Below are 26940 nucleotides of genomic sequence, written 5' to 3' on the forward strand. Positions count from 1 at the left end.
TACATTTTTAAAATCCATTAATTTATCATTTGCTTGAGGTGAGTCAAGATAACACCGTGAGGTCAAGTCTGAGGGTTACACCGGTGCAAAACACACTTCAGTTGTAATATAGTTAGACCACAAACACAGTAATCAAGCCATACCATCATATTTTAATGGAAACGTTCCCTTATAGTAGCTACATTACGTTGGTAAATTGCCTAGCTATAATGTAGTGGGATTGAAATGAGTTGACAGTTGTCCCATCAATATTTTTTATTTAACATGATGTATCACACCTTATTTTTATGATATTATGTTGATACTGTGATAAGTTTAGATTTCAAATGTATTTATTCTTTTAGACTACCATTCATCTTACTGCACACTTGCTTTATTATATAGAGTAGCATACTTGAGACAGTGAACTGACCCGGCTGAAGAGTGGGTCTCTCTCTCGCGAGATCAGCAGTTGCCTAGCAACCAATGTCTACAGCTCTGTTAAGGAGACGCCAAACACCGTGGTACCCTGTATGTAAGGACTGACGAACTAGCTATAAGTTTACTTTTCGACTCATATAATGGAGGTAAGTGCTCTTCCCAAGGGTTTGGATACACGGCAACTTAACGCTGATGTTAATGAAGTATCGTATATTTAACATAATGCTGGTTAAAGTGGAGTAAGTTATTGTCGGCAAAATACGCCTAAATTTGGTAAATCTGACGTCCATCAGGCCCCGTGGTGTTAGCATGTTCGTTCACCACTATCTGTATTAACTTTAACTCCCTGACTGTAACATACAGGGTCCAATACGAAATCGAAATCTGAAAATTACCATTAAGCTAAGAGTTAAGCGTATAACTTCAGCGGTGGGTCTAATAACTTCTAATAATAAAGTCTAACTTGATCTACAAGTCTGTTATTTATCTGTGGAGTCTCCCATTTCATAAGGACAGGACCATGAGCCAGCCTGGTAAGAGGAGGCACTACAGGTCAACAGGGTAACATTTTTAACTAACTAGTATCACCATAAAATTCTTAGTTACAATGAGACAATTATTTTTTTTGTTTAACAAGTGTTCACAAATGTTATGTTTAGATATGAAAAAGAGGCATTATGGGGTTAAAATGCACTCATCAGCATTACAGAACATGGATAAAGCCAGGTTACAAATCTGTCAACTTGTTTCATTTTGTTGGCATAGTCTAATTGAGTAAAAGGTTTTATGGTGAGAATTTTGGATGCCATTTTTTCATCAATCCATAAAACAGAAAATGCTGTCAATAGCCATTAAAAAAAATCTATGTTCTCCATGTTTTTAGAAATGAAATGTTCTATAAATCCTACAAATCAGGATATCGATGAGAATTCTGGCTCAGAGTCTGAAAAACAGTCATTTGAGAAAAGGCCTTAAAAGAAATGTATTGTAAAACTATAAATATTTTATGACAAAACTTGTTCACCTCAAAATAACAGCTTCAAAATCATTCTGATGGTACAGTGTCTTGTAATAGGGTGAATGGTGTCTCTGTCTCAGCCACTTTGACCCCCTATCTCATTTCTGCACGATGTAACTTCAGTGAGAGGGGAGGATAACACTGTTACATACATGTTTACCTCAAGATACAAGTTTACTTTACGGCAATTATTTTTTAGTATTACAAGATTTCTGAAATTGTATGTGTAAATATGCAAATAAGTCTTTCTAATTAAATATGGACGAGTTGCATAAATGTCCAGAACAGAAATTTGAACTCAAATAAACACCTTAATGTGTATTTAGGACATTTTCTTCCCACTAGTCTGACAAAAGGACATGTTTTGGAAACAAATCAGCCCAAAATATTAACATTGAGCATTGCATGAAAAACTGCTGTTTTCACCTGTAGTGTCTTCCCTAAAATCATTCTCAACCATGACACATTTTCACTTTCAGTCTGTTGCTTTGCTGTATTTCCAGGAGGAAGGGCCATTAGGGGAGGACATGTTTGAGTCAATGGAGGAATTCCAGATGGTCCTCAATGAGCTGGTTGGGGACAAGAGCATGGACAAGGTCCGGGTGGAGTATGAGAAGCTCATCCATGCGCTTAAGAAGTCCAGAGAGAATGAGAAGAGGCTCATGTCCAAATGCAGGGAGCTGAATGCAGAGATTGTGTCCACATCAACTAAAGTCGCAGCAGCCCTGAAGCTGTCCCAGGAAGATGAAACGACAGTTACTTCACTAAAGAGGGTATACATTATTGTCAAAACATGAGACGACAGAATAATGTAGTATGTCTTTATTTATTTGTTTATGGCCCTGATTTGACAAAGAAAAAAAAGTATGATATGAATTGCCGATTATGCTGTTTCATTATTTGTGAGGTAAAAATACTCAAGTATGTAGGATCCCTGATTATGTATGATTTTTCATAATCTGAGCAGAAAATTAGTTCAATTAAGGGAACTTGAGATCCTGGTACTATGGAAGCCTTGAGAGGTAAGTGAGAAAAAAAACCTCTTTGGGCAAAATATTTCCCTCAAATATTTAAGTCATAAACACAGAGTATACAGTTTAGATCAGACTTAAAAAATGGATCACCAGAATTTGTTTCTCACTTGCCTCTCAGGGTTTCAGTTTCAGTTTTTTCCCTCCAACGGACCAAGTTTAGGCACCCGTGTTGTACAGTGAACAAGATGCGTATTTTGTGTTTGATAAAGAAAGTTCTATTTTATTTGATCATTTTGGTAATTTTTTAAACATTTTTCCCCTCTGTACTCTTCAGATTCAATTAACTCAATGAGGTTTTGCTAAGATTTTCCTTTGGTGTTACTGTAGGAGCTTGATAAAGCTTGGAAAATGGTTGATGCTGCTCATGATAAAGAGAAAAGGGACAGAGAGGCCATCGGGAATTTAAAAGAAGAAGTTGCAAACCTAATCAAAAAGGCGGAGCAACAAACTGGCTTCTCTACAAACCAAGAGCAGAGGTGAGCCGTTTGTCCTCCACTTAATAATCTATACTGTGGTATTGTAGGTGAAGTAACTGGAACTAACTATGATCTGTTTTTTGCAGTGATCAACTGAAAATGATTGAGGAGTTGACTAAGGAGAAGGATCAGCTTCTAACAGATGTGGAGGGTCTGAGAGAAAAACTTAACAAGGCCACTGCAACTCAGCAGGAGATCGAGGCCCAACGTGATTCTGCCTTAGAGAGTATTTCTCAGGTAAATAAGTAGCAAGTTCTCATAGACAGAAGGCTGACATTTAATGTATTTCTGAATATGCTAAAATTATTAATCTCATCATAAAGATTTTACGTTACTCGGGAGTCTTGACTGCAAGAAAATCTCTCATGAGTGTTTATTCATGAGAAGGTTTTTGTAATTGTGGCAGATTCTGCAACAGCTAAGCAGACATGTAGAGTGGAGAGAAATCAAATATTTCATGTTACTTATGTTTTGCAATATCTTTACATCATCAGTAAGTCTGTACATGGGGCATTTGGCAACAGAAATAATGTACATAAACAGCACAGTAACACACACACATTTCATTGAACTGGAAAGGGAAATCTTACTAGTTCCAGTAATAATAACTTTATTTATACAGTATAAGTATAAACACTTTTAAAAAGAGTTACAACGTGCTGTACATACACACAACATACCAAACAATGAGTCACAAGAAAAAGCAAGCATTACAGTGGCAGTTACAAATGCAAATAATATAAACACAACAGTAAGAATAACACAGGGAGAGAAAAATAAAGAGGATTCAGATCTTTGGTCCAGCACTAGCCTTGTAGCTCCAGAGGTTGGGTTCCAGCAGCATTAGGAGGAATACAAACTGCTGTGCTGAAGCCAGTGGAGCCCCTCACAAATAAAATGAAATACAATCTAATTCTTATGCCAACTCCTCTGTTTGTCTAAACCCAGCTCCAGCAGGAGCTCCAGGTACAGCAGAATGAGATTTCCCGAGAGATGAGGTTGAAAGAGAAGCTGGACAAGGAGGTGAAGCAGCTTCACATCGACATGGAAACCAAGATGGGGGACATCAAGGCTCTGAATATACAGGGCGAAAGGGCCAGAGAGGAGCAACAGAGACTGGAGCAGCAGCTCAAAGAGCTAAAGGTAGAATGGAGTGAGTGGTGAGAACGCTAACACGTTTCTCCAAAATCTCCCATAGGTGTTCAGTTGGGTTGAGATCTAGTGACTGCGTACGCCAATGCAAATGATGCACATCATTATCATACTCATTAAACCATTTAACCCCTGTCCTATTTTTTGTCTTCATTTGTCACAAATGTGTATATAATGACTTGGGACTTGGCTTGAGTTGCCCAGCACAAAAATGACTTTGGACTTGCTTGTAACTTTGACCAAATGACTTGAGTCGCATGTTTGGTATATATAAATGAGTATGTTAATTTAAGTACCAAAGTGTAGATCAGTAAGTCATTACATAAACCTAATGATTAATATATATTTAATAAAACATATTGGAAAAACACTATTTTGAGTGCATCTTTTATAATTTAGGGTGGCTAAACATAAAAAACTAATATACATGTAATTGTGAGGTTAATTACATATTGTTACTGTACTGCAGTATGTAATAAACCTCTCCCCACATGTCATTCTCTTCGCTGACGGTGACAGATCATGAATGAGCGATCCACCAAGGAGCTGGAGCAGATGCAAGTGAAGAATACTAAGCTGCAGCAGGAGTGTGAGCAGCTCTCATCAGTCAAAGAACGTCTGTCATTGGAGAACCAGCAGAACACAAATGAGCTCAAGGTACACGTTTGTCCACTGACACACATCTACCACTCACCAACAGAGACACACCTCGACCTGTCTAGTTAACATATACAGTATATGCCTGATTGTGTTAAAGTTGGGAGTGTTTGTATGAGCTTGTGCATGCATGATTTTGAATGTGAATGAGGGAGAGGGTGGTAAAAATGAGAGGCATAGCTAAAACAATGGAAAAACTACTTTTCCACTCATTAGGTAGCTTTTTTTTTGGGATAAAAAGTCACAGGAATATTTTCTTTAATCTGGAGGCAAGAAGGAAAACCATTTGACATTTACCTAATGATACTGTTCTTTTGGGAAACCTCAGATAGCTTCTTGAGACCTGCATCAGCATTGTGCACACTGAGGAAGTACAGTGTGGGGTTGGCATTCTGAATTTTAATTACACCTATATTTAATAATATGATACCATACACTCTAGGCTTGGGCGATTGGATGAATATATCGCCAATCACCCATCGACTGAGTCCATCACGGTTGTTTTCATTTTTGGCGATTTTGTTTTTGGGGCGATTTTTGTCATTTTATTTTGCTTAATTAATGGTCTGCCTCCACAGAATTCAACACGGTACATATAGTTCATAATTACTATGTAGAGCACAATTCAAAGTGTGCGCGCATTGGAACTGGCAGCTTCACACATGAGACGAGTCTTTCACAAAATGGCGGAGCTGAAAGTAACGTTAATTCATACACCATATTTGAGAACTACATCAAAAAAAGATGTGCAGTTGTGCACCCAGATCGTTATAATAGGACAGGTGTGTTATCCCGATCTCCCACCTGTTTGCTCATTTAGAGGCTGTGAGCAAATGCGTCCTTCTGCAGCCTCGCCCCCTGCGCCCGCAAAGCACGCTAAACTTTTTAGCTGCATTCCGAGTTGCCGAGTTGTTTTTCTGACATGAGGTGGCGTGAATACAACATCCCCCCTCTATTTTTTTCTCCGCCACACACACAACTGCCGAATATATCGGCAACCGCCGGCTGATGGGCTGACGGTGGCCAGTTGGATATTTTTAACATATCGCCCAACCCTAATACACACTGGCACTGATCTGATAGTACATCATGTAATGAGCAGGGGTCTCATTCATGAACGTTTCGCACAAAACGGAGCCTGAAAGAGGAGTACACCACTTCTCCCTGACTGGAGAAATTAAGTGTGAGGCATCATTATAGGCATAACAATGCTTCTCACATATTTAATTTAACTTCATATCACACGTTCTTATAGATCCTCCTTATCATTAACATTCAAACCAGCATTGTTATTTTTTCTTTTGATAACTATCCCATTAGCACCTTTCAAGTGTAAAAGTCCCCTCAAATTTAGCTCAGTATTTCATCAGCACTGTCTCATCATCACATTCCCCACCCCCAGAGCTGGACTGTGCTGACGCTTGTGGTCAGTTGTTGAGCACCTCAGCTGTTGAAATGCAGGATGATGCCAGAATGTGTCAGATTGAATGATTCAGAAATATCTGGCCTGCCTTTCCCCGTTATTAGGGACGATATACAGTCACTTTTTCTCATCAACCACGTTAACTTGATGGTGATGAAATTGTTGCAGATATTCAAGATAACATCAAAGAGGATTAAAGAATTCCAGAACAGAGCATTCACTGCTTTAAAATTATCCTATGATACTGTGGATATACCACTAAGTACGGTTTTAGTTTCCATATAGAGTTTCTGTAAAAAATAAGTATAGTAAACATGACTGCTGTCAGGCACACAGAGCATACTGGAGACAGCAAACTCTCCAAACACAGTCTGCCTTCTGCAGCCACCTGACCCCGTACATCTTTACCAAGCCTGGAAATAAAGTCAGTGACAGCTCTCTCACACAATCGTTACACTCCATTGTCCTCATTGTGAGTCCAAACGTAATGCAGACTGAGTTAACCATAACAAAACTTAAATAAAAAGTGTTCACATATCAGATTTCCATTTTCAAATGATATCCCAAGGTGGGGGATACCAATGATTGTCACAGTCACTTTAGTGGATGTGAAGCGGTCAGTTTGATTGCTGTAAATCTATAAATACTGTGGTGCGTAATGCTCCATGCATGGACTTCCACTGTCCTCGCACTGCTGGAGGGCAACGTGAATAAAAGAATTAACAAGTGTTTTTTAACATCCACCTCACCAATAAACACCTTGTTTTTCTGTGCCAGGAAAAAAAATCATTTCCTTAGTCTTCCTCTCAGTTATTTCTATGATTCAATCTAAATAACTGTCGATCAGCAGGCTCGTTTCTATACAGTTACATTCATTAGGTGCTTTACATCGACCATTTAAGGTTGAATGTGGGTGTTTAGAGGGCATGATATGTGGCTGATCCACGTGCACACATTTCCAAGTTGATTTGGGTTTTATAAATCAGATTTTTTTTTTTTTGCCATACTTACATTTCCTCATTTGTATATATGCATGCATTTAGTGTGGATTCTCCAGAGTTTCATAAATAAGACCCCAGGTCAGAAACAGGTATACCTTGAAACTGTTGTGTTAGGGCTGTGGTCAGAGAGATAGAGTAAACCTGATTTATAGTCCTCAGTGCTGTAACATCTGTTATATTACCCTTTTTCAAAACCTTTTCCCCGTCTATTACTTCATTGGACCCCTCCCACCTGTCAGATGAGAGAAGAGGAGGTCAGTCAGATGCGTCAGGAGATTGCAAAACAAACAAAGATGAGAGAAGCCATCCAGAAGAAGTTGCACCAGATGGAGGATCAGAAAGCTGATGTGGATGTACAGAAAGAGACACTAAAGGCTCAGATCTCTGGTCTGGAGAAAGGTATGAGAGCCTACCATGTTGTATCAACAACAGACAAATACACTGAGAGACTGACATGAGCCATAAACTGCAATGTTTCCAGTCTTTGTCTCCCTCAGTGCTGCCCTGTCCTGGTTCATATAAGCTCATAAGTTCAAAAGTTAGTTGAGTTCTGAAGTCTGACATGATATGATGAAAAACTACAGTAAAATGTTCATCCTGTGTTTAGTGTTGAGAGTATAACATGAGAGCGTATTATTACAACCAATTACCTCATGATAATATGTGTTTGAGTTCATGTTTTAAAACTTTTTCCTTTCTGATTTTTTTGCAAATATTCTTTTTATATATATATATATATATATATATATATATATATATATATATATATATATATATATATATATATATATATATGTATATATATATATATATATATATATATATATATATATATATATACAGGTGGGTGCATACAGTAATAATCAACTTGAATATACCACATAATAATGTCTTTTGAAAGACTGTATTATATCATGCTAAAAGGACAACAGATTATTTCTCCCACACCTGAACCATACCAACCCTCCATCCCAATTTCAGATTCCCCACAACACAAATTCTTCCTGTAGATATTGAGCCCATTCATCTCCTAAAAAACTTAATAAAGCTCTTTTATCCATGCAGAATAGTGTAAAGCACGTCACATAAACAACTTCCTATTTTCTATCCTCTGGCTTTTGAATAGATGATTTCATACTGAGTGGAAGCTAATCTGGCAACCCCTTGAAAACGAAAGCCACATATCTCTGCACAATAGGTGTAATACATGAATATAAATTCAGATATATGCAAAATGGCCGAGATCATTATTCCAATAATTTTCCTAATTTCCCAACATAATGATCCCAGAGCCCTCCCAGTATCAAAGTTCTTACATGCATTTAGATAAACTAATTCTTTGTGTACTTCTTACTATATGTTTCTTTTTGAAATGCATTGTTTTTTGCTTTGATTTTTTGCTAATCTCCACTTACAGTTACTATGTATGTTACCACCCAGAAATTAGGTGTTTATTAATGTAAAACAGAAAAATAATCCTGAAGTACTGTATCTTTAATCATTTGTCTGCCCATCCCTGAGTCCAAGACTGTTTGTTTATGTACAAAGGTTGAGGCTATTAAATTGTTCTATATCATCATCAAACTATTGTAATATAAGCAGGGAATTTTAATACATAGTGGTAACCACTGCATGTACATGCATGAATGAGCCCGATCTGTGCTCCGGAGGTGAGCCCTATTAAGACTATAAAGTATTGCCCTCTCTTTCATTTTATAATGCCTGTTAGTACTTCTGTGGTACGCAGACAGTAATATACTGAAGTATTAAAAAGTTATAACTTTTACATAAAAGTAACTAGTTATTTGTAATGAATTACATGTAACTAGTTATGTGTAATAAATTACATTTTGGAAGTGACTTGCCCAACACTGATCTCTTTACAATCAAATGGGCAAGCATATGGTCTGGATTGCATTATAGAATCTACCATCCAACCCTGCTTTCATAGATTTAAAGGCAACCTCAGGTGGTGAAAATCTTGTATCTTATTACAAACATCCAGTTCTCTCAGTATCATCATCAGAGTGGGATTTGGGCTGAAAATGCACTGTTACATAAGGAGAGGTCACAGGGGTGATGGGTAGAGCCTTGGGAGCTGGCAACAGCTTTATGTGCTAATTGAGAGGAAAACAAGGAATCTCAGCCCAGATGTTCATTTGTTTATGGACTGACAGTCGTGTTTTTTTCTAATAATGGTTTATCTTTTTATCCATATTTGTGCTTCCGTCAATCATCTTAGCGCTCTCCCTTTTACCAGTTTTCTTTTTCTTGTATGTCTAACCCCAGTTCTAGTCTTTGATATGTATTGCCATTTCATCTTGTTTCTCCTTCACAGTGCTTCTCTGTACTTTAATTTGTTCCTCCACAGATCTTGAATCTTCCCAAAAGCAAGTTGAAGCTGACAAGAAAGCCACAGACGAGCTGATCCGTGAGCGAGACATCTTAAATAAAGTAAGTGCCTTGCAAACAAAGGTGGTTGTGCGATGCACTTTACTATATAGACATGTTATGTCATTGATAATCATGGAAAGTGGAGAGCAGCAGTAACTAGTGTAACTAGTGGGTATTTATCTTGTGATCTACAGTATCATCATCAACACACAATTTGCTGTTGGCTGTAATACTAATATACAATTTAATTATATTCTAAAACACAATTCCCATTCAACAGAACATGATCAAAGCTTCACAGTCGACTGAGAAACAGCAGAGCATCGTGAAGCTCCTCGAGCAGGACAAGAAGACTCTGGAACATGAGATCAATGGCTACCGCCAGGAGGCCCAGAAGCAGCGCAAAATCATCCAACAGCTGGAGAAAGAACGGGACCGCTACATCAACGAGACCAGTAACCTCATGCAGAAGGCAGGTTCTGCAGACGAGCTATCTTATTGCATTTTATTATTCGTATGAATTTTTAATATTACAAGATGATTTCAATTATTTATTCTCACATTTGAAAAAAACCTGAGAGTCTGAGTGGACTTTCCCTTCTTTCCACAGGTGCAGCAGAAAATGAGTGACGTTGAAGTGAGAGAGATGGAGATATTTGATTGGAGGAAGAAGGTCTCAGAGGCAGAGTGTAAGCTCAAACAGCAAGAAAACCTGCTGGAGTCTGTCATATCTGAAAGGAACCTCTACAGCAAAAACCTCATCGAGGCTCAGGTACCACTGATCTGTTCTTGCCATCCCCAGCTGATCTTCAGTTTGTTAGCTATTTATCCAGGAAGGCATCAGTTAGTCTGTGAGTCATCTGTGGACTGCATTACACAAATAGTTACAGGGCTGCCAAGTTTCACCAAAGAGGAGTGAGACTTTCGAGGAAGGGACCTTTGGTCGATGGCGAAAAAAATGGGGACGTTTGAAGCCACATTTTGAGTAATATCTCATTTTAAATTAACATTAGGATTAGACCGATGCGATCAATATTTGTTCTTAGCCATCAATATTTGATCATTTTTTCACTCTGTCTTAATGGTTCGATTATACTGTTCCTCTGTCTAGTAGCAGCTATTATCATTTATGTTACCAAAGAAATTATTGTCCGGCTCGATATAATTTTCCATGGCCTGACTATTTAAGAATGTATTTTATTAATCTCAAAATAACATAATTCATATCAAAATGAGGTAGTTACCTACCGTTTGAACTGTTTTGTCCTTGACTGAGAAGCTTTGCAACTTTCTCGCGATTTCTAACATTGTAAGGGTTGCGATTGTTTATTATCTATGTATATCTTTTCCATTCTTCTTCTTCTCTGCCTCAGGAGGAGATTGCAGAGATGAAGAGGAAGATGAAGACCATGAACAACCAGGTCACCAGATTGAGAGATGAGATCACTGGGAAGGAGATGGCCCTAGCCAAGGATCAGCAGGAACACAAACGCTTAGAGAAGGATAATGAGGCCCTCAAGGTACAGCAGCCCATCTCATTTGTTCTCAGTGGGTTGTGGTTTTGAGTCGTCATCATTTTGACTGTTTTTATTTAGCTGTTTCATTAACTTTACACTTATACGAAAGCCTCTGCCCAATGATTGCATTTTTATATATTTCATGGCTCTCTTCACACTCTTACACTCATCTCGGTGTCCTGCTACAGGGGGAGCTTCAGTCGATGAAGCTTCAGCTTGAGGAAACAAAGCAGCGTGTTGACAGCCAGAAAGCAGAACAGCAAAAACTGCAGAAGATCATAGCCGACGCTGATGCTGAGCAGATTCAACAGAAGAAGCAACTGGAACAGGTAGTAAAGAAAGAGAGGGAAGTTGACAAAATGAAAAAAGAGAATGCAGTGTAATTATTTGTTGGTGAAACTTCACTTAAGGTTATCAGAGAGCGGGACAACCTGGGCAAACAGCTGCTGCGCCGCAATGATGAGATAGCACTGCTGTATGAGAAGATCAGGATCCAGCAATCAATCCTGAGCAAGGGGGACTTCCACTACAACCAGAAGATGGAAGACATCCGCCTGCTTAAGGTGGAGATCAAGAGGCTCCAGTGCAAGAAGAGCATCCTGGACAAGACTGTACCCCACACAGAGGACCTGAGGTAAAAGAGAGAAGAGGTGACTGAGGAGGATTGAGGGAAAATGAAGTAGAATAGTTTGAACAAAGACAGTCAGCAGTGAATTACTCTGAGAGAGGGATTTGGAGTAGAGAAGAAGAAAGAATGAGGTGACCTACAAAGTGCAGTGATTAGAGAGTCAGAGGTAGGAATGACCTTCTTTCAACTTTTAGCTTCCAAAACCATAATAAACTCTTTTCTATTAAATCCAGCATTTTTACAGTAAAGCTTTCTACATTTGCTTTAAGACGAGAGCTGTTCCACCTCCAGAGGGAGCTGCTGAGAGAGAGGATGAGGAACAGCGTCCTCGAGGAACAGCTGAAGCCCATAAATATTCACCGATGGAGACGACTGGAGGTGAAGCCATCACAGCTCCAGTCTGTTGTTTGTTTTTGAACATTTTCAGTTCTAGTTTATGTGTAAGACCATTCACAAACCCCAAGCAGAGAAAGCCTCACATTTTGTAAATGACTCCCTTGCAGGGCAGTGACCCCGGCAAATACGAGCTCATCCAAAAGATTCAGTCCTTACAAAAGCGACTCATTGCCAAGACCCGAGAACTTGAGGAACGTGAACTTCTATTACAGGTAAACAATTGACACTGTGCCCTCAATGTTAACACACACACACACACACACACACACACTCACACACACACACACATTACATGCGTCTTTGGATTGAGTAGACCTTTCCTTGTGAGTAAGCGATGTGACTACTTCAAATGGAGCTAATTTGTAAACTTACTTCTTACTTCTCAGCTGTCTAAAGCCTCTTTTCCACTGCATGGTTCTTCTCGGCTCAGCATAACTCAACTCGACTTGAAGTACTGTTCTTGATTTCGTTTTCCACTGCAAATGGTACCTCCTTAGTGTAGGCAGGATTATGATCTGATCATCAAACAATGCCACATGAAACTGCTGTGACATCATCTTCAACACAACACAAACAGGAATAATGGAGCATATCGAAGATTGGCTGAAAAAAATGTGAAAAAATATAAGTTTGGGAAATCCTACGTAAGACCACAGATGAGGAACAACTCTAGTTGCTCTGTGTCGCCAAAGTGACAATTCTCTTTGACCGCTTTGTGGTCTGCAGTGTTTTCACTCTACAGTTTAGTATCGACTCAGCTCACTTGGAAACTCGACCAAGGTTATACCAAAAAAAGTACCTGCTACTATCCACAGCAGTTACCAGTGTAAAACCAGAAATTCAAGTGAGATTCAAGTATTCAAGTGAGAAAGTGATTATTATTGATTATTTATGCATCCGCCAAATGCTGAGACAATGAGGGACAATGGCAGCCAAGTTTGGCAGACCCTCAAATGTCTTGTTCTGTAAAACAATAAAGAATAACAACTAGAGATAATTATGATTAATTTATATTAATTTTGTCCACGGGTAAGGAAGCTAGACTCATTCAGAATGTTTAGGTGTATGGCTAAAATGATAGATTTATTAAACAAACTTGAGTTTGACTTAATGCTCATTCCATTGATTTGATTCCTTTGATGGCCGTGGCATCAGTCCAGTGATTTTTCTTCATAATTATATGATCACAAAAAATTAAGTTAGATTAAACTATTATTTACCTTGTAAAAACTTTTACTTGTGGTCTCATAACTTCCATCTATGACCTATTTTGTCAGGTTAAAGGTTAAGCCTGGTGATGTTCTTCATTTTTGTTATGTCAACAAATCTCATCACAAGATGGAAACCAACAATACATGTGTAGTCGGTGAAAGTATACATTCGGGTCAGGAATATGTAGTTTTGTTTTTAAAAACACAACTCCCTGAAACATCTGTTACTGAAACAGGAGTTAATAGTTCATTTGTTTCTGACTGTTTTCAGCAGCGTAGTAATCCATATTTGATGCTCTACTCTCGTACATATTTGTGGGATTGAGTCAAAATATACTCAGTGTGTGTGGTGATGGTAATGAAGGAACGTGTTACCCAGTGCAACAGTGTGACTCATTGATGTTTTTAATGGAGCTCTACAGCACAGACAAATAAGATACTGGATATCAGGCTCACTCACTCGTTATTCCTTTCCTTCCATTTTCCCACCAAGGAAAAGGAGAAGTTGTATGTGGAGCTGAAGCACATCCTGGCCCGGCAGCCTGGTCCAGAGGCAGCTGAGCAGCTCCAACAGTGCCAGTGGACCATCAGAGAGAGAACTAAAAAGCTCAAGGTCATTCCCCACATTATTTTCTTGCCAGTCAAAGCACGTATCTCCATATTTTGTTTTCTTGTTTCACAATATTTTCCTGTTGTGTTCCTCTCCTTCATGTTATGAAGTCTTCTCATTTATGTGTTTAATTGCATCAGATTCTGGTTTTCCCAGGTCAACAAATCAACTCTTTCTCTGTCCCTCACAAATGGAATGACACTCTTGTTAAATTCTTACTCACTACATGTATGTACAGTACTTCCTTGCTCCTCCAATTAAACATCTTTCATTAAAGTTTTGTCCAAGAGAGGCAGACACTTGTCACATTATTAATTAGCCTCAAATATCCTGATCTGATGAAGTCTCCTCATTAAATGTCAGTGCAATTATTTTAATTATTAATTATGTAGAAGTCTCATAAGTACAGTGTATTGCAAGCAAAGTGCCAAACTACATGCGTGCATACTACATCAGTGTCCATAAGACCTGTGAGTTGATACTGTTTCATTGACCCTTTCTAAAATCAGATGATCTTCACTTATACAACTCGCCATTTAGCTGTCCAAATAAACCTTTTATTTGTATTTATAACACATATCAGAGGAGGGGCCACAGCTGATTTCAGGTAAAACATGCAATCTTTTTGCTTTCTTACGTTCTATGACAAAATCATGTTGTTGTTTTCTTTCCACAGGCATTGATAGCAGAGCTGAGAATGCTCGACTCCAGGATGAATGAGTACAAACGTGAAAATCAAAGTTTAGCGAACGAGCTAACAAACGTTAAGAAGAAGTACCTCAGTCAGAAAAAGCTCCACAGGTGAGGGTGATCTTTGTTTTACATCATAGCAATCTCAGTCTGACATTTTAACACTGGTTCATAATTTAGTTTATGTAGATAACATGCATTCAGTGAGAGTGTGCTCACTCTCTGATGTCCTGGAGCTCTGTGTGTCTCATTAGTGAGCAGAGGACCAAGACCAAGGTGGAGCAGCTGGAACCTCTGCCCCAGCTGAGCAGCAAGCCTCACTTCACTGGCGGAGGCTTCCGGATTGACAACCCTGTGAGAAGATAACGGCTACTATGACGATATATTTAATAATGCATCAGACATATTTTATGGTTTGAAATGGAAAAATATGTTTCCACATATGCTGACAGCATCTGCAAGTCAGAGGTTTCCGAACATTCCTGTATTTTACAATTAAGCAATCATGACCACAATCATCACATAATGACTGCTAATTGAATTTGTCCAATCAGCAGGGTGTCTTCATCCTGCTACCACACAGTACTGTAGTACTGTACTAAATTACACTGTAGGAGATACTTCTGATCAGAATATGAATGCCAGATCCTAAACAACACATCAGATACCCTGTCATGTTCTTGTTTTTTCCAGCTTAGATTTTTTTTGTCATTTCTCATTACCAACAATCAATTATACAACTCCTGGCAAAAATTATGGAATCACCACTCTTGGAGGATACTCATTCAATTGTTTCATTTTGTAGAAAAAAAGCAAATCACAGACATGCCACAAAACTAGATTTATTCAAAATGCCAACCTTCTGGTTTAAAAAACATAAAAAAAGAAAGAAAGAAAATTGTTGTAGTCAGACACAATTGCTTTTTTTAGATCAAGCAGAAGAAAAAAATATGGAATCACTCAGTTCTGAGGAAAATATTATGGAATCACCCTGTAATTTGAAGTTCTAAAACAAACACCTGCATCAGATTAAATCTGCTAATTAGTCTGCAGTTAAAAAAGAGTGCTCACACCTTGGAGAGCTGTTGCACCAAGCGGATTGACATGAATCATGGCTCAACAAGAGAGATGTCAGTTGAAACAAAGGAGAGGATTATAAAACTTCTTCAAGAAGGTAAATCATCACGGAATGTTGCAAAAGATGTTAGTTGTTTCCAGTCAGCTGTGTCTAAAATCTGGACCAAGTACAAAGAAAATGGGAAGGTTGTAAAAGGGAAGCATATTGGTAGACCAGGGAAGACATCAAAGCGTCAAGATAGAAAACTGAAAGCAATATGTCTTGAAAACAAAAAATGCACAACAAAACAAATGAGGAACAAATGGGCGGAAACTGGAGCCAATGTCTGTGACCGAACTGTAAGAAATCACCTAAAGGAAATGGGATTTACATACAGAAAAGCCAAACGAAAGCCATCATTAACACCTAAACAGAAAAAAACAAGGTTACAGTGGGCTAAAGAAAAGCAATCAAGGACTGTGGATGACTGGATGAAAGTGATAGTCAGTGATGAATCGCAAATCTGCATTGGGCAAGGTGATGACGCCGGAGCTTTTGTTTGGTGCCGTTCCAATGAAATTTATGAAGACGACTGCCTGAAGAAAACATTCAAATTTCCACAGTCATTGATGATATGGGGCGGCATGTCAGGTAAAGGCACGGGGGAGATGGCAGTCATTACATCTTCAATAAATGCACAAGTTTACATTGAAATTTTGGACACTTTTCTTATTCCATCAATTGAAAGGATGTTTGGTGATGATGACATCATTTTTCAAGATGACAATGCATCTTGCCATAGGGCAAAAGACGTGAAAACTTTCCTTCAAGAAAGACATATAATGTCAATGGCATGGCCTGCAAATAGTCCAGATCTCAATCCAATTGAAGGAAATGGTCCATGACAAGGCTCCGACCTGCAAAGCTGATCTGGTAACAGCAAAAAGAGAAAGTTGGAGCCGGATTGATGAAGAATACTGTTTTTCAATAGTTAAGTCCATGCCTAAGAGAATTCAAGCTGTGGTGGTGCAACAAAGTACTAATGGTGTAGTGTTTTTTCATGATTCCATAATATTTTCCTCAGAACTGAGTGATTCCATATTTTTTTCCTCTGCTTGATCTAAAAAAAGCAATTGTGTCTGACTACAACAATTTTCTTTCTTGTTTTTATGTTTCTTAAAGCCAGAAGGTTGGCATTTTGAATAAATCTAGTTTTGTGGCATGTCTGTGATTTGCTTTTTTTCTACAAAATTAAAAAATTGAATGAGCATCCTCCAAGAGTGGTGATTCCGTAATTTTTCTGTCATCCTGACTACAGTAGCTCTACATCACAATCCAAAAGTGGTAAAGCACAGAAGAAACAGCTAAACATGTTTTTAATGAAGTTATTAAGTGGACGTACTAATGTGTTGACACACTGTACGTTCATCCAGCAGCAATGGTACAAACAGAATGTATAGGAAGCCATCTTAAGCATATGATTGGAATGGCAATATGATATGAATGGTCACATTATTTTTAAATCAGAGGAGTCACTTACTTCTTATACCTGTTTAGTAATGAGCTGTGGGAAGGAAAATAAATTAATAATGGCACATAGTTAAGTGTTATAAAGTGGTTTCCAGCTGGGCACTTTTGTTTGTTCGGATGAAGCTGTTGTCTTAAAAGAGACAGCTTTGATTCATCATACTGCTGTTCACAGAAAAGACTTTGATTTAGAGGAAGATGTAAGTCTTCTGTTCCTGAGGTTCAAAGGCCGCATCACCAAAACAAATCTGTTGGGGTTGAGTTGCCTCTTCGTTTGACCATTCAACCATTTATCACAGATGACAAGGTTGTCTATAATAAACCTTACACTTCTGTTCAATATTCAAACATTCATGTTCTTTGCTAGAATTCAAGAAAATAACAAAACGATAGCAATTGTTGAATTTATAAGGAAAAGTCAATCTTTTGTAGAAAGGGTACAACATACTGGGAACAGATTATCTCATCCCTCTCAATAATGTAAAGTTTACTGATGTTTTGATCAACTTGTAAACCTCTTTAAGAGGAAGGTTCTCTGTGAATTAACTGTCTGTTTATCAATAAGTGCATAGCTTGGTGTTGAATCAAAAAAAACCTAACATATGGGCTGTTCAGAAACCTTTGACTGCAGTGTATTTACTGAGGAGATTTAATAAAGACTGGTGTATACTGGGGACTGTTGTTGCTTTGTCATCTTTAGACACGGGGAAGCAGAACAGACAGATCAGGTCAGCCATTGTCTGCAGCAGAATTTAAAGAAATGTCATCATTGAAAAATCCCTCCAACCCCAGTCTATACAGCACCCATGAATATTTTAAAAAGCCTTTTTTTGAACTAACAAAACTCAGTGAACTTGATAGGACTAGGGACAACCAGCAGATCTCTGACATGAACACTGATCTTTTTTTTTTTTTTTTATCATTATGGAAGTAATGAGTCCATTTGCAGACTGATTTTAGAACATTTAGGATAAGAGTCCGATTATCAAAGCAGGTTTAAGTAACATTTCTAAAAAGGAAACAGTTTATCTGTCACACATTATGGAAACGATACATAATTATTACAAGTATGGATGAACCACTGAGACACATCACATAGAAAACAATGTCCCATGACACTTGAGTGATGAAGCTGTGCCCTGTATATATAAGCTGATAATGAACTTTTCCTCATGAGAGTCACTTGGAGTGAGGTCATGTTATGTACAGGGATGGAACATGTTATGTTTTCATTCAAATGATTTTGCATTATCTGAAGCAAAAGCCGGAGATTGGGAGTAACTTCAAATGTATTTTTCAACTCACATCACACTTCACTTCACTGGTGCCCTCTATTGTTGAGCCACATCAATGCAGGTGCACAGTACTACAGGAGAGGCAGTGAGAGCACCCAGGGGTCACAGGTTAATACTATATTCTCTGCCTTACTTCTGATAATACTATCATATTATACAAGCACATATATTATGAGCAGGTTATTTACATGATGTCCCTGTAATCACCAGCAGATGTCAGCAAAAGACAGACTGACTGGATGAGACAAAAATGCTCTATCTCCTGGTATACATTTGAGATTCATGGATGAAAAGATGTATCTTTACATTTACATGTTTATTATTTGAAAATATTAAGTTGAAAATAACAGGTACCGCTATATATTATATTTGGCACATATACTGTATATGTATGTATTTTCAGCATGGGACACTAAAGGATTCACTTGAGCCGAAAGGACTAATCTCATTCCGTTGATGTTGAACAGTGCAATTAATTCACTGTAATCTTAGGATTTAGGACCCCTGGCAGCTGCAGTATGCTGCTATCAGGTTGTGTTCTTTAATCTGTACAGTTTTAGCTCTCCTATAGCCTTAAACCATAGTTGGGGATTGGGTCTTCCAATCCTACCGAGTGTGGGATTTGTATGCGGATGAAGATCTTCCTTAAGGACTGAAATCAGGGCAGTGTTCCGTGGTCCCCAACATAGTTTGGGCCTCACTGGAGCTCATTAGCAGGTTGAAGGTGTGCTAATCAGTGGCATCAGCTGCTGAAGTGTTTGAGTGCAATGACACCTGAACACACACTGACTCTGTTTCCATCTAATTATAACCCAACAGCTGTCAAAGTTTAAAGGCTGCAAATATACACATCATTTGTCATATGCATACTGGTTTACCTCAGCACATGTAAACAAAAAAAAGATTTACCATCAAAATGTGACTGATGCCAATTTCTATATATGTACAGGACTTAAATTGTGTTTATAATTTGCTCTTGTTAACCTAAAATCATCAGAATCAGGCCATATACTGTGCCCCGCCTCCTCAAACACAGCCTGTACATTTACAGCCAACTCTAGTGGCGTTTACAAAGTGAGAGTTGTCTCCTTCTTGCTCCCCTCTGTTGCTTTTGGAGTAATTCCTTCACCAGTACAATTACGGTATAACCATGGCAACCAGCGTCTATGCAATGCTGGGCTGTGTGAGCTATGTTGCCGTAGTAATGGGAGGCCTCTGACAGGCCAGATCTCCTTTCTTCCTTTATCCTCTTTTCTTGTTGTGTGTGGAAGAAGCAGCTGCCTGCAGAGACTAATGAAGTTGGTGTTGGTCGGCTGGTTGGTGTTTCCAAATTTTTGTTCCACGCTAATGATGATGAAACTTGTGTGCACATGTGGCATATGGTGTGTTTTTTTAGTGTGTAGTGAGCACAATGTGTTCTGTAATGTGAGGTTACATTTTTTACAGTGTACAGCATCTTTAACTGAGCAGGTAGGCGCAGCACCTCCTGTGCACTGACGTCATGCGTCCTGTGAATCAGTCTGCAGCTTCTCTCTTTGTCTTCGCCTGTTGGATGTGCCTGCCAATTTCTAAAATTATGGTATCTATTTTTGAAGAATAAAAACACCTTTTTTCACTGATTTACTTTCAATTTTTCCCAATCACCAGCTTGGAGTGTTCACAAAATATGGCATTTTATCAGTAAAGTCACAGGAAAAAGTCCAAAATACACCGTACTATCACTGTTTGAATGTGTAAAGTAAATGTGTGCATCACTGAACTCTGCTTATTTTCTCGATTCTCTCAGACCCATCAGGCTGTGAAAAGCATAATCTGTCAAATCTGCTCATATCTGAGAGCTGGATGTTCCAGACCTCAAAGATAGCCATATTATAATGTTTCCCAGTCTGAGTGCACTCTGGGTGTGATAATAACATGTGAGCTGTTATGTTATGAGTGCGTGTGTTTACACTCACCCAGCTGAGGCTTTTAGACAGGAGGGCTAAATCTCGACCACAGATTGAAACCAGGGATTATGCAGATTTTGTAGCACTGGCTGTGAGGGAGGGAGGGGTCAATATCAAGTTCATGATGATTTGGCATTTTTCATTAGCGTACATTTTTCTATATTGTCATGTATTATTTTGAATTAGTTTCAAGAGGATCCTAGTTTTACTGTGGTTTTAATTTTCTAAAGTTCAATATTGAATGTAGTTTGCATATGATTTGATCTGTGAAATGATGAAGTGAAAAACAATCAGTACAGGGATTCTCTTTATATTCCATAGAGCTGTAAAATTGCCTATTGTTAGAATTTATCAGAATCAGAAAGACTTTTTGATCCTTGAACAGTAGGAGAATTGTTCATTTTAAAGGGGGGTGGACCCGGTTCACTTTATTCACTGGCAAAGGGACTCTTTTGGTACTTTTGGTTCCACCAAGAGATCATAGATTCTGATTTGTGCAAAACTCAGTCATATAAGGCATCATGAGTCAGGCAGACTAAACTCACATATTCAACCAAAAAACCCCTCTGCTCCCTCCTGAGAGGGGGATAGCAGCTTAACAATTGGGTTACATTACAGTTGCTCCTCCTAGAATAGAAATAGGACAGTGTGGAGAAATGATATGATGAATATAAAATAGAAAATGGATACTGAGAAATAAGAGTGAGTAAAAATACAAATCTTTTAAATAAAAAATATAAAATAAATATAAATATATATGTGCTTTAAATATATGATCTATGACAATGAAATACACATAGTGGTAGAAATTCTACTAGAAATAGAAATGGAAAAAGTACTTTAAAATATATAATATAATGTATAGATGTGGTGTTTGGGGATTAGGAGGCCAGTAGTATGATCTTAAACCTCTTAACCAATAGTCATAATTGTTATAAGTAACTGCATTTTATTAAATTTCAATTATCTTAATCGTGAATATTTTATTTAACTGTTTTTTACTTCTAATTATTTTATTTTATCTATGACATTATCTCTCATAACTGCAGAGTTTCAGTGCTTTTCTGTAACTAAAAGTTGTTTTAATTTATCTTTAAATTTGTATTAATTGAGCAGACGTTAAACAGTCGTTTTAATGACTGTTTACCAGCCTGTTGTTGGACCGCTTTTACTTTGTCAATAATTTTCCTCATTATTGTTTTTCCTTTTCTTTGCTTGTTCGACTTGATGTCATTGTAAATGCTGGTCACCCCTCAATGATCTCTCCAGTATAAATAAATAAAGGTTATTAATTATAGAAATCTATGAAAGAGCCTTTTATAGCTCCCTAACAATGAGGAGTTATTTGAACTGTATTATAAAAGTTGTAGAAAATATTCTTGATAATCTTTTTTTAGCAGTGTATTATTGATTTAAAATTCAAACATGTATTTGGTTTTTATGTCACTCAGTTTTCACAGCTAGTCTATCTATAGTGAGATTTTCATTATTTATTTATATTTTTGTCACCTTGCAGTACAACACGCAGGTTTAAAATAATACATTCTCCTCTACATGTTACTCCACAGATCTGTGGCAGAACAAGAAAGCAGACAATAGGGGGAAGCTGGTGATCCAGTAAAAGGGATACAAGGAGGACAGATAAACACTGTGCTACCTTCTTACTGACACATCTCCTTCCTTCCCCCAAACCTCCTGCTCCTCCTCCTTCTCTCCTCATGAATATTGGGGATTTAATGTGTGCAGGGACGGCAGAGAGAGGGAGGGAGGAGGCAGGGACAAAGGGAGAAAGGGAGGATAGTGAGGGAAGAAGGGGAGGGGGTGAGCTGATATCGTCACAGGCTGGGCAGTGCGCAGGCTCTGTGCGAGCTGGGCTGGCTGCCTATTGATTGGAAAACAACGGGCTGTGGGAGGACAGATAAGGGTGGCTGTGGGCTAACGGGTGAGGGAAGGGATACAGACCAAAGCTCACACCACGCTGCCATCTTTACCTCCATGATTCTGTCTCCGTCTTTCACTCTGGAATGAATGTAACTGCTGCTGCTCATCGGTGGCTTTTGCAGCGGAGGGAGGCTTAGGTACAGATTCTCCTTGTCTGAGAAGATCCTGCCTACACACCGAGCCATAACAACAGCATCACATCGACTGCAGGTAATCTGTCTTCCTCCTCTACCCATCATCCTGCCGTTCATCCTTCCAGTCCTGACCCCTCTAAGGTCCTCGCTGTGCATCATCTTCCCTCCATCCTTGCCTTGTAACCATGGTTTCCTCCATCTCTCCATCTCTCCTTCCTCTCTGCTCCCTGCTCTTCTCTCCCTCCCCCACTCTCCTCTTTTTTCTCCCTCTGATGAGCTGATGACATGCACTTGCTTGATTTTCATTTCTGCCACGATGTCTTGAAAATTGATTTCATGTGGGGTCTATTTCAGTTATATTTATGGGGGACAAAATCATAATGGTTGGACAGGTATTTTCAATACAAATATGATTACAGTACATTCCTGCTTAGGGCCACAAAATAGAATGAAATGCTTTAAAAAATCTGCAATGGAATTGAGTCAGTCTTATAGATGTGGACATCCCTCCCATGGTAAAATATTATTAAGTTAAGTTATTAAGAGTTAATTGGCTCCATTGCATTAAATGACCTCTGATGAGCTCTTGTGATTGGCTCCTTTCATACCTGCATGCTTGATAGACACACCTGAGACCACCACCACTCTCTGTGAAGGTCACATATAAAAAAGGGCTGACACACATCCCAAACACACACTATGCAGACATTCAATACCTGCACATCTCAAACACCTTTGCACCATCCATACTGCTGCCAGCTCTCATGTGGATGCTGTGATCTTATACCTCCTAAACGTTTTAGAACAAATTTTCCAGAGGTTTCCACATCCATTCTGCTCAACCAACCCAGCAGTAAATAAAAGGCCACTGCATGTCTGGAAGGTGCTATTAGGAAATTGAATTTGTGATCTTACACCCTGCCAAATTTTCAGTGCATCAGTGCCTCCTGCAAAGAGTCCCTGTGGCAAGGTTAGAGTGAGCCACTAATTTCCCTGCCCATGCTTCTTATTTGAGTAGAGCAAACGACCTTAATTGGATCCACTGTCAGACACGAGCTGTCAGTCACTGTCACACAGAGGGGGTGATTAATTTGTCTGCTGCCAGCATTTATTCAACATGAAGTCCTTTCCTAAGCAATTAAAAATAAGTTTTAAGGCAAATATGAAGCAGATGAATTCACTGAACAAAAACAAACAAAACACAAAGCAGTTTATTGTATGCAGAGTGGAGATACAGACAGCCAAAGAGAGAGCGGAAGAGCTCCTGTAAAACAATATCCGGCTGTTGACGGGGCAGCACTTTGCTGAGTGGTGTGATGAGGAGGAAGAGGCTTGCACAAGCTTGTTTTTAAATGGACTCTACTGTACTCACCCACTTACGCCAGGCCACGGTCCAGCACGGCACAAAGGATGAAATTTAGGCCTCACTAGTATAATTACACTGCGTCTGACGACCTGACTAAGGCACAACTTCTCCTAAAAGTCTGACCGCAGCATTACAGTAAGTCCTTTACAGGTTTACATCCTCTGACTTCTGCTGATTTATATAATTAGATTTCAGTTTACAATCACTGACAAAGGCCCTTTGGTACGTTATCTTATCCATGCACTGGATGTACGGTCCAAACTCTATTATCATAACAGTCACATATAAATGACCTTTAGGATTATTTTATACAGTTACTGTGAGCTGCTTTTCTTATGTATGCTATTTCTATGAACTCAAATCATAATTTGATTCATTCTACAAAGAATCTATCAAAACCTAAAACAAAGAATCATCATTTAGGAAGGTGGACTTCAAACTTTTTGTGCCCAATGCAAGCCTTAATCTCAAGGCACACCTGTTTTCATATATCAGTGCAAAATAGCCCCTATAACAGGTGTTATCTAATCCCTCTGTACATGTTCATTTTTATCTACTAATGCCAGATAATATTTGATGAACAACTATATCACTCATGAAATATTTATCAAAATGATTCAAGAATTCATTTGAAACTTTGTAAAACTACATAAAAGCAGCAACGCACAAATGTAAACCAGACAGGTGACAAAATAAAAAATGAGGTGATCTGCTCCACACAAGAAGGGATCCATTTCCCCCCTTAACATCCTCCTTCACACCGGCTATCAGTCATGACCTTTGTTGTAATTACTCCCACCACCTGGCAATAGCGTGAATGGTGAAAAACTGGGGTTCCCTGGAAGGATCTTAAAGGATTTTTTTAGGGTATAGAATTTGCCTCTGTATCGGGAGGTCACTGTATACAAAGTACTGATATAGTCGATTTAAAACTCATTCATTAATGGTTGTATAATTGTATTTTGCAATAATAATGCGTGGTTGTAACAAAATCCTACAGCACACCTGGACCTGCCCCGTGGTACACCAGTGTGCCTCAGTACACCACTTGAGAACCCTGATACAGGAGTAGGGCAGTGTGCAAACAAGGAACATTCTTACCAATAATATGACATGTATCCACACTTATCTCTCTCCAAAACATAGAGACTTATTGACACTCCCGAACCCTATCTCTGTACCATTGGACCACGACTCAATATGGAGACACCAACAACTTCATCTGTGATCAGAGGGGAAAAATACACTGTGGACATATTTATAATGAAGCAGTTGATAGTAGAAGGTTGAATGCTTTTCCAAACTCCAATTAATTTAAGTCTTAAAAGATGGTAGTACATCATTACCCAAAACTGTCCCTAGTGTTTGTAAGAAGTAATAGAAATGCTGTACAGATTTCTTTTTAAAAATGTTTTTGACTAGTAATTCATTCTGCCATGGGCCAACATGCTGTAACAGTGAAGCCCTTAACTGTAGATAGAGATACAAAGGAGGACCCAGTGGATTGAAATAACTTTTAAGATCTTGGAATGTACAAATGTATGAGATCACCTCTTTAAATATATCTATGAGCGTATGAACTCATTTGTTACTCCACTGTGGGAAAGAAAAAGCCTGTCCACCATTTAATAATTAAAAAGAAGAAACAGAGAATGATGTCTCTATAGGTCTTCAACTCTTTCTGTGACAAAGAACAAACTGATGGTAAATTGGATATAATTCCATTGAATTTTGCTTGAATGATCTTGATTGGAACACTTCAATAAACCGGATCCTGTTAGCACCAAGGTGTAACAGAATTCTCTGTCTTATAAGACTGTCTTGACTAAATACACAAGCGAGACCCTTAGAAGTAATTTTTACAACTTGAGAAACATAGATTTAGACTGGAAGATGGTTCCTTCTTGTTAAATCAGAATCATTCTCAGAGCAGCTTTAAAATGATCTGACACAATTAAGTGAGGAAAACATTTTGAAACGTATATTTAGCCCAAAACCCTTAAAGAAAGCACTATAAATAATATATGCTTTAATGTTCCTATAATTTCATGTCCCAGAATCTTGGAAACCTCATCAGGTAAATCCCATTAGAGGTACTTAATTAACTGTGGTTTACCAGTAACGCCAACTGGTTGGGTTCCCTTTGGGACATGGTCCCCTTCTGGCACATTTACCTCCTCTTTGTCTAGACAACATGGTGCCATTCCACATGAGTTGAGGCAGGCATGATTTAGGAGGTGCCAGATAAATCCTTCTGGGATATTGGTCAATCTACCAGATGGGGACAGATACAGACTTCTGTGCTTTGTCTGATCTTGTCTTTCTCTTAAACACATTGCTGCAGCAGTAGCCTTGCCTCATTAAAGACATGCTGATGAAACTTAAAACATTGTGCTGATTTAGCAAACTCAATACATTAAACACTATATCGCCACCACTCTATTTGTACAGGGTTAAGAGACCAACAGACAGGGGACATCATGGAAGCCCCTCTTGTGTGTTTGGATGAGGAGTTCGATGACCTCCGGCCATGCCACATGGATGAGCTGGACCACCCAGCACTCAACCACTCCTCTTACTCCACCACCACTACTGTCCCCCTGGCCTCCATCACCCGCGAGGACTTCTCCGAGCTGGAGAACTTCTCTGAGATGATGAGCTTCAAGTCGATGGAGGACCTGGTCAACGAATTCGACGAGAAGCTCAATGTCTGCTTCCACAATTACAACACCAAGACGGAGGTCCTGGCGCCCATACGCAACCAGTCACACAGCCAGGAGGATGAGGAGAGGCTGCAGGACGAAGAGTGAGTGGCCACAGTTACAGTTACAGTTACTGTCTAAAATTTGACAAAGTTTCATAGGAAAAGGTCCATTTACTGGAAACATTCTGGGGCTTTCAGCCATCTTTCAGGAGCCTATAAATATGTATTTTCACAATTCGAGAATTTTAGTTTAAAACATTAATAAAAAATATACTTATATTATCAACAGAATGTGAGAAACAACAGTGTTGACGTTACAGTATGTCAAAGATGTCTATTTATT

General features: G+C 38.7%; 1 protein-coding gene and 1 pseudogene across 1 annotated transcript; both read left to right on the plus strand.

Moving 5' to 3' along the window:
- Window positions 1-401: 401 nt before the first annotated feature.
- cfap58 (cilia and flagella associated protein 58) lies at window positions 402-14993 on the plus strand. Its single transcript, XM_073479610.1, has 18 exons — window positions 402-566; window positions 1942-2211; window positions 2800-2948; window positions 3035-3185; window positions 3897-4091; window positions 4620-4757; window positions 7421-7580; window positions 9553-9635; window positions 9856-10047; window positions 10186-10347; window positions 10949-11095; window positions 11281-11421; window positions 11503-11726; window positions 11990-12098; window positions 12224-12328; window positions 13821-13940; window positions 14614-14738; window positions 14882-14993. Exons 1-18 carry the CDS (start codon window positions 561-563, stop codon window positions 14991-14993), a joined length of 2589 nt encoding a protein of 862 aa, XP_073335711.1. The 5' UTR covers window positions 402-560.
- An 11380-nt stretch (window positions 14994-26373) lies between these two features.
- LOC141007585 (fasciculation and elongation protein zeta-1 pseudogene) lies at window positions 26374-26703 on the plus strand (annotated as a pseudogene).
- The last annotated feature ends 237 nt before the right edge of the window (window positions 26704-26940 follow it).

The sequence above is a fragment of the Pagrus major genome, chromosome 13, assembly GCF_040436345.1.
Source record: "Pagrus major chromosome 13, Pma_NU_1.0".
Classification (NCBI taxonomy): domain Eukaryota; kingdom Metazoa; phylum Chordata; class Actinopteri; order Spariformes; family Sparidae; genus Pagrus; species Pagrus major.

Bases quoted from the DNA above. Each gene is read 5' to 3' on its own strand.
- cfap58 (XM_073479610.1), top strand. The intron at 2,212-2,799 runs GTATACATTATT...GTGTTACTGTAG, and splicing joins CAGTTACTTCACTAAAGAGG to GAGCTTGATAAAGCTTGGAA. The intron at 4,758-7,420 runs GTACACGTTTGT...CCCACCTGTCAG, and splicing joins AGAACACAAATGAGCTCAAG to ATGAGAGAAGAGGAGGTCAG.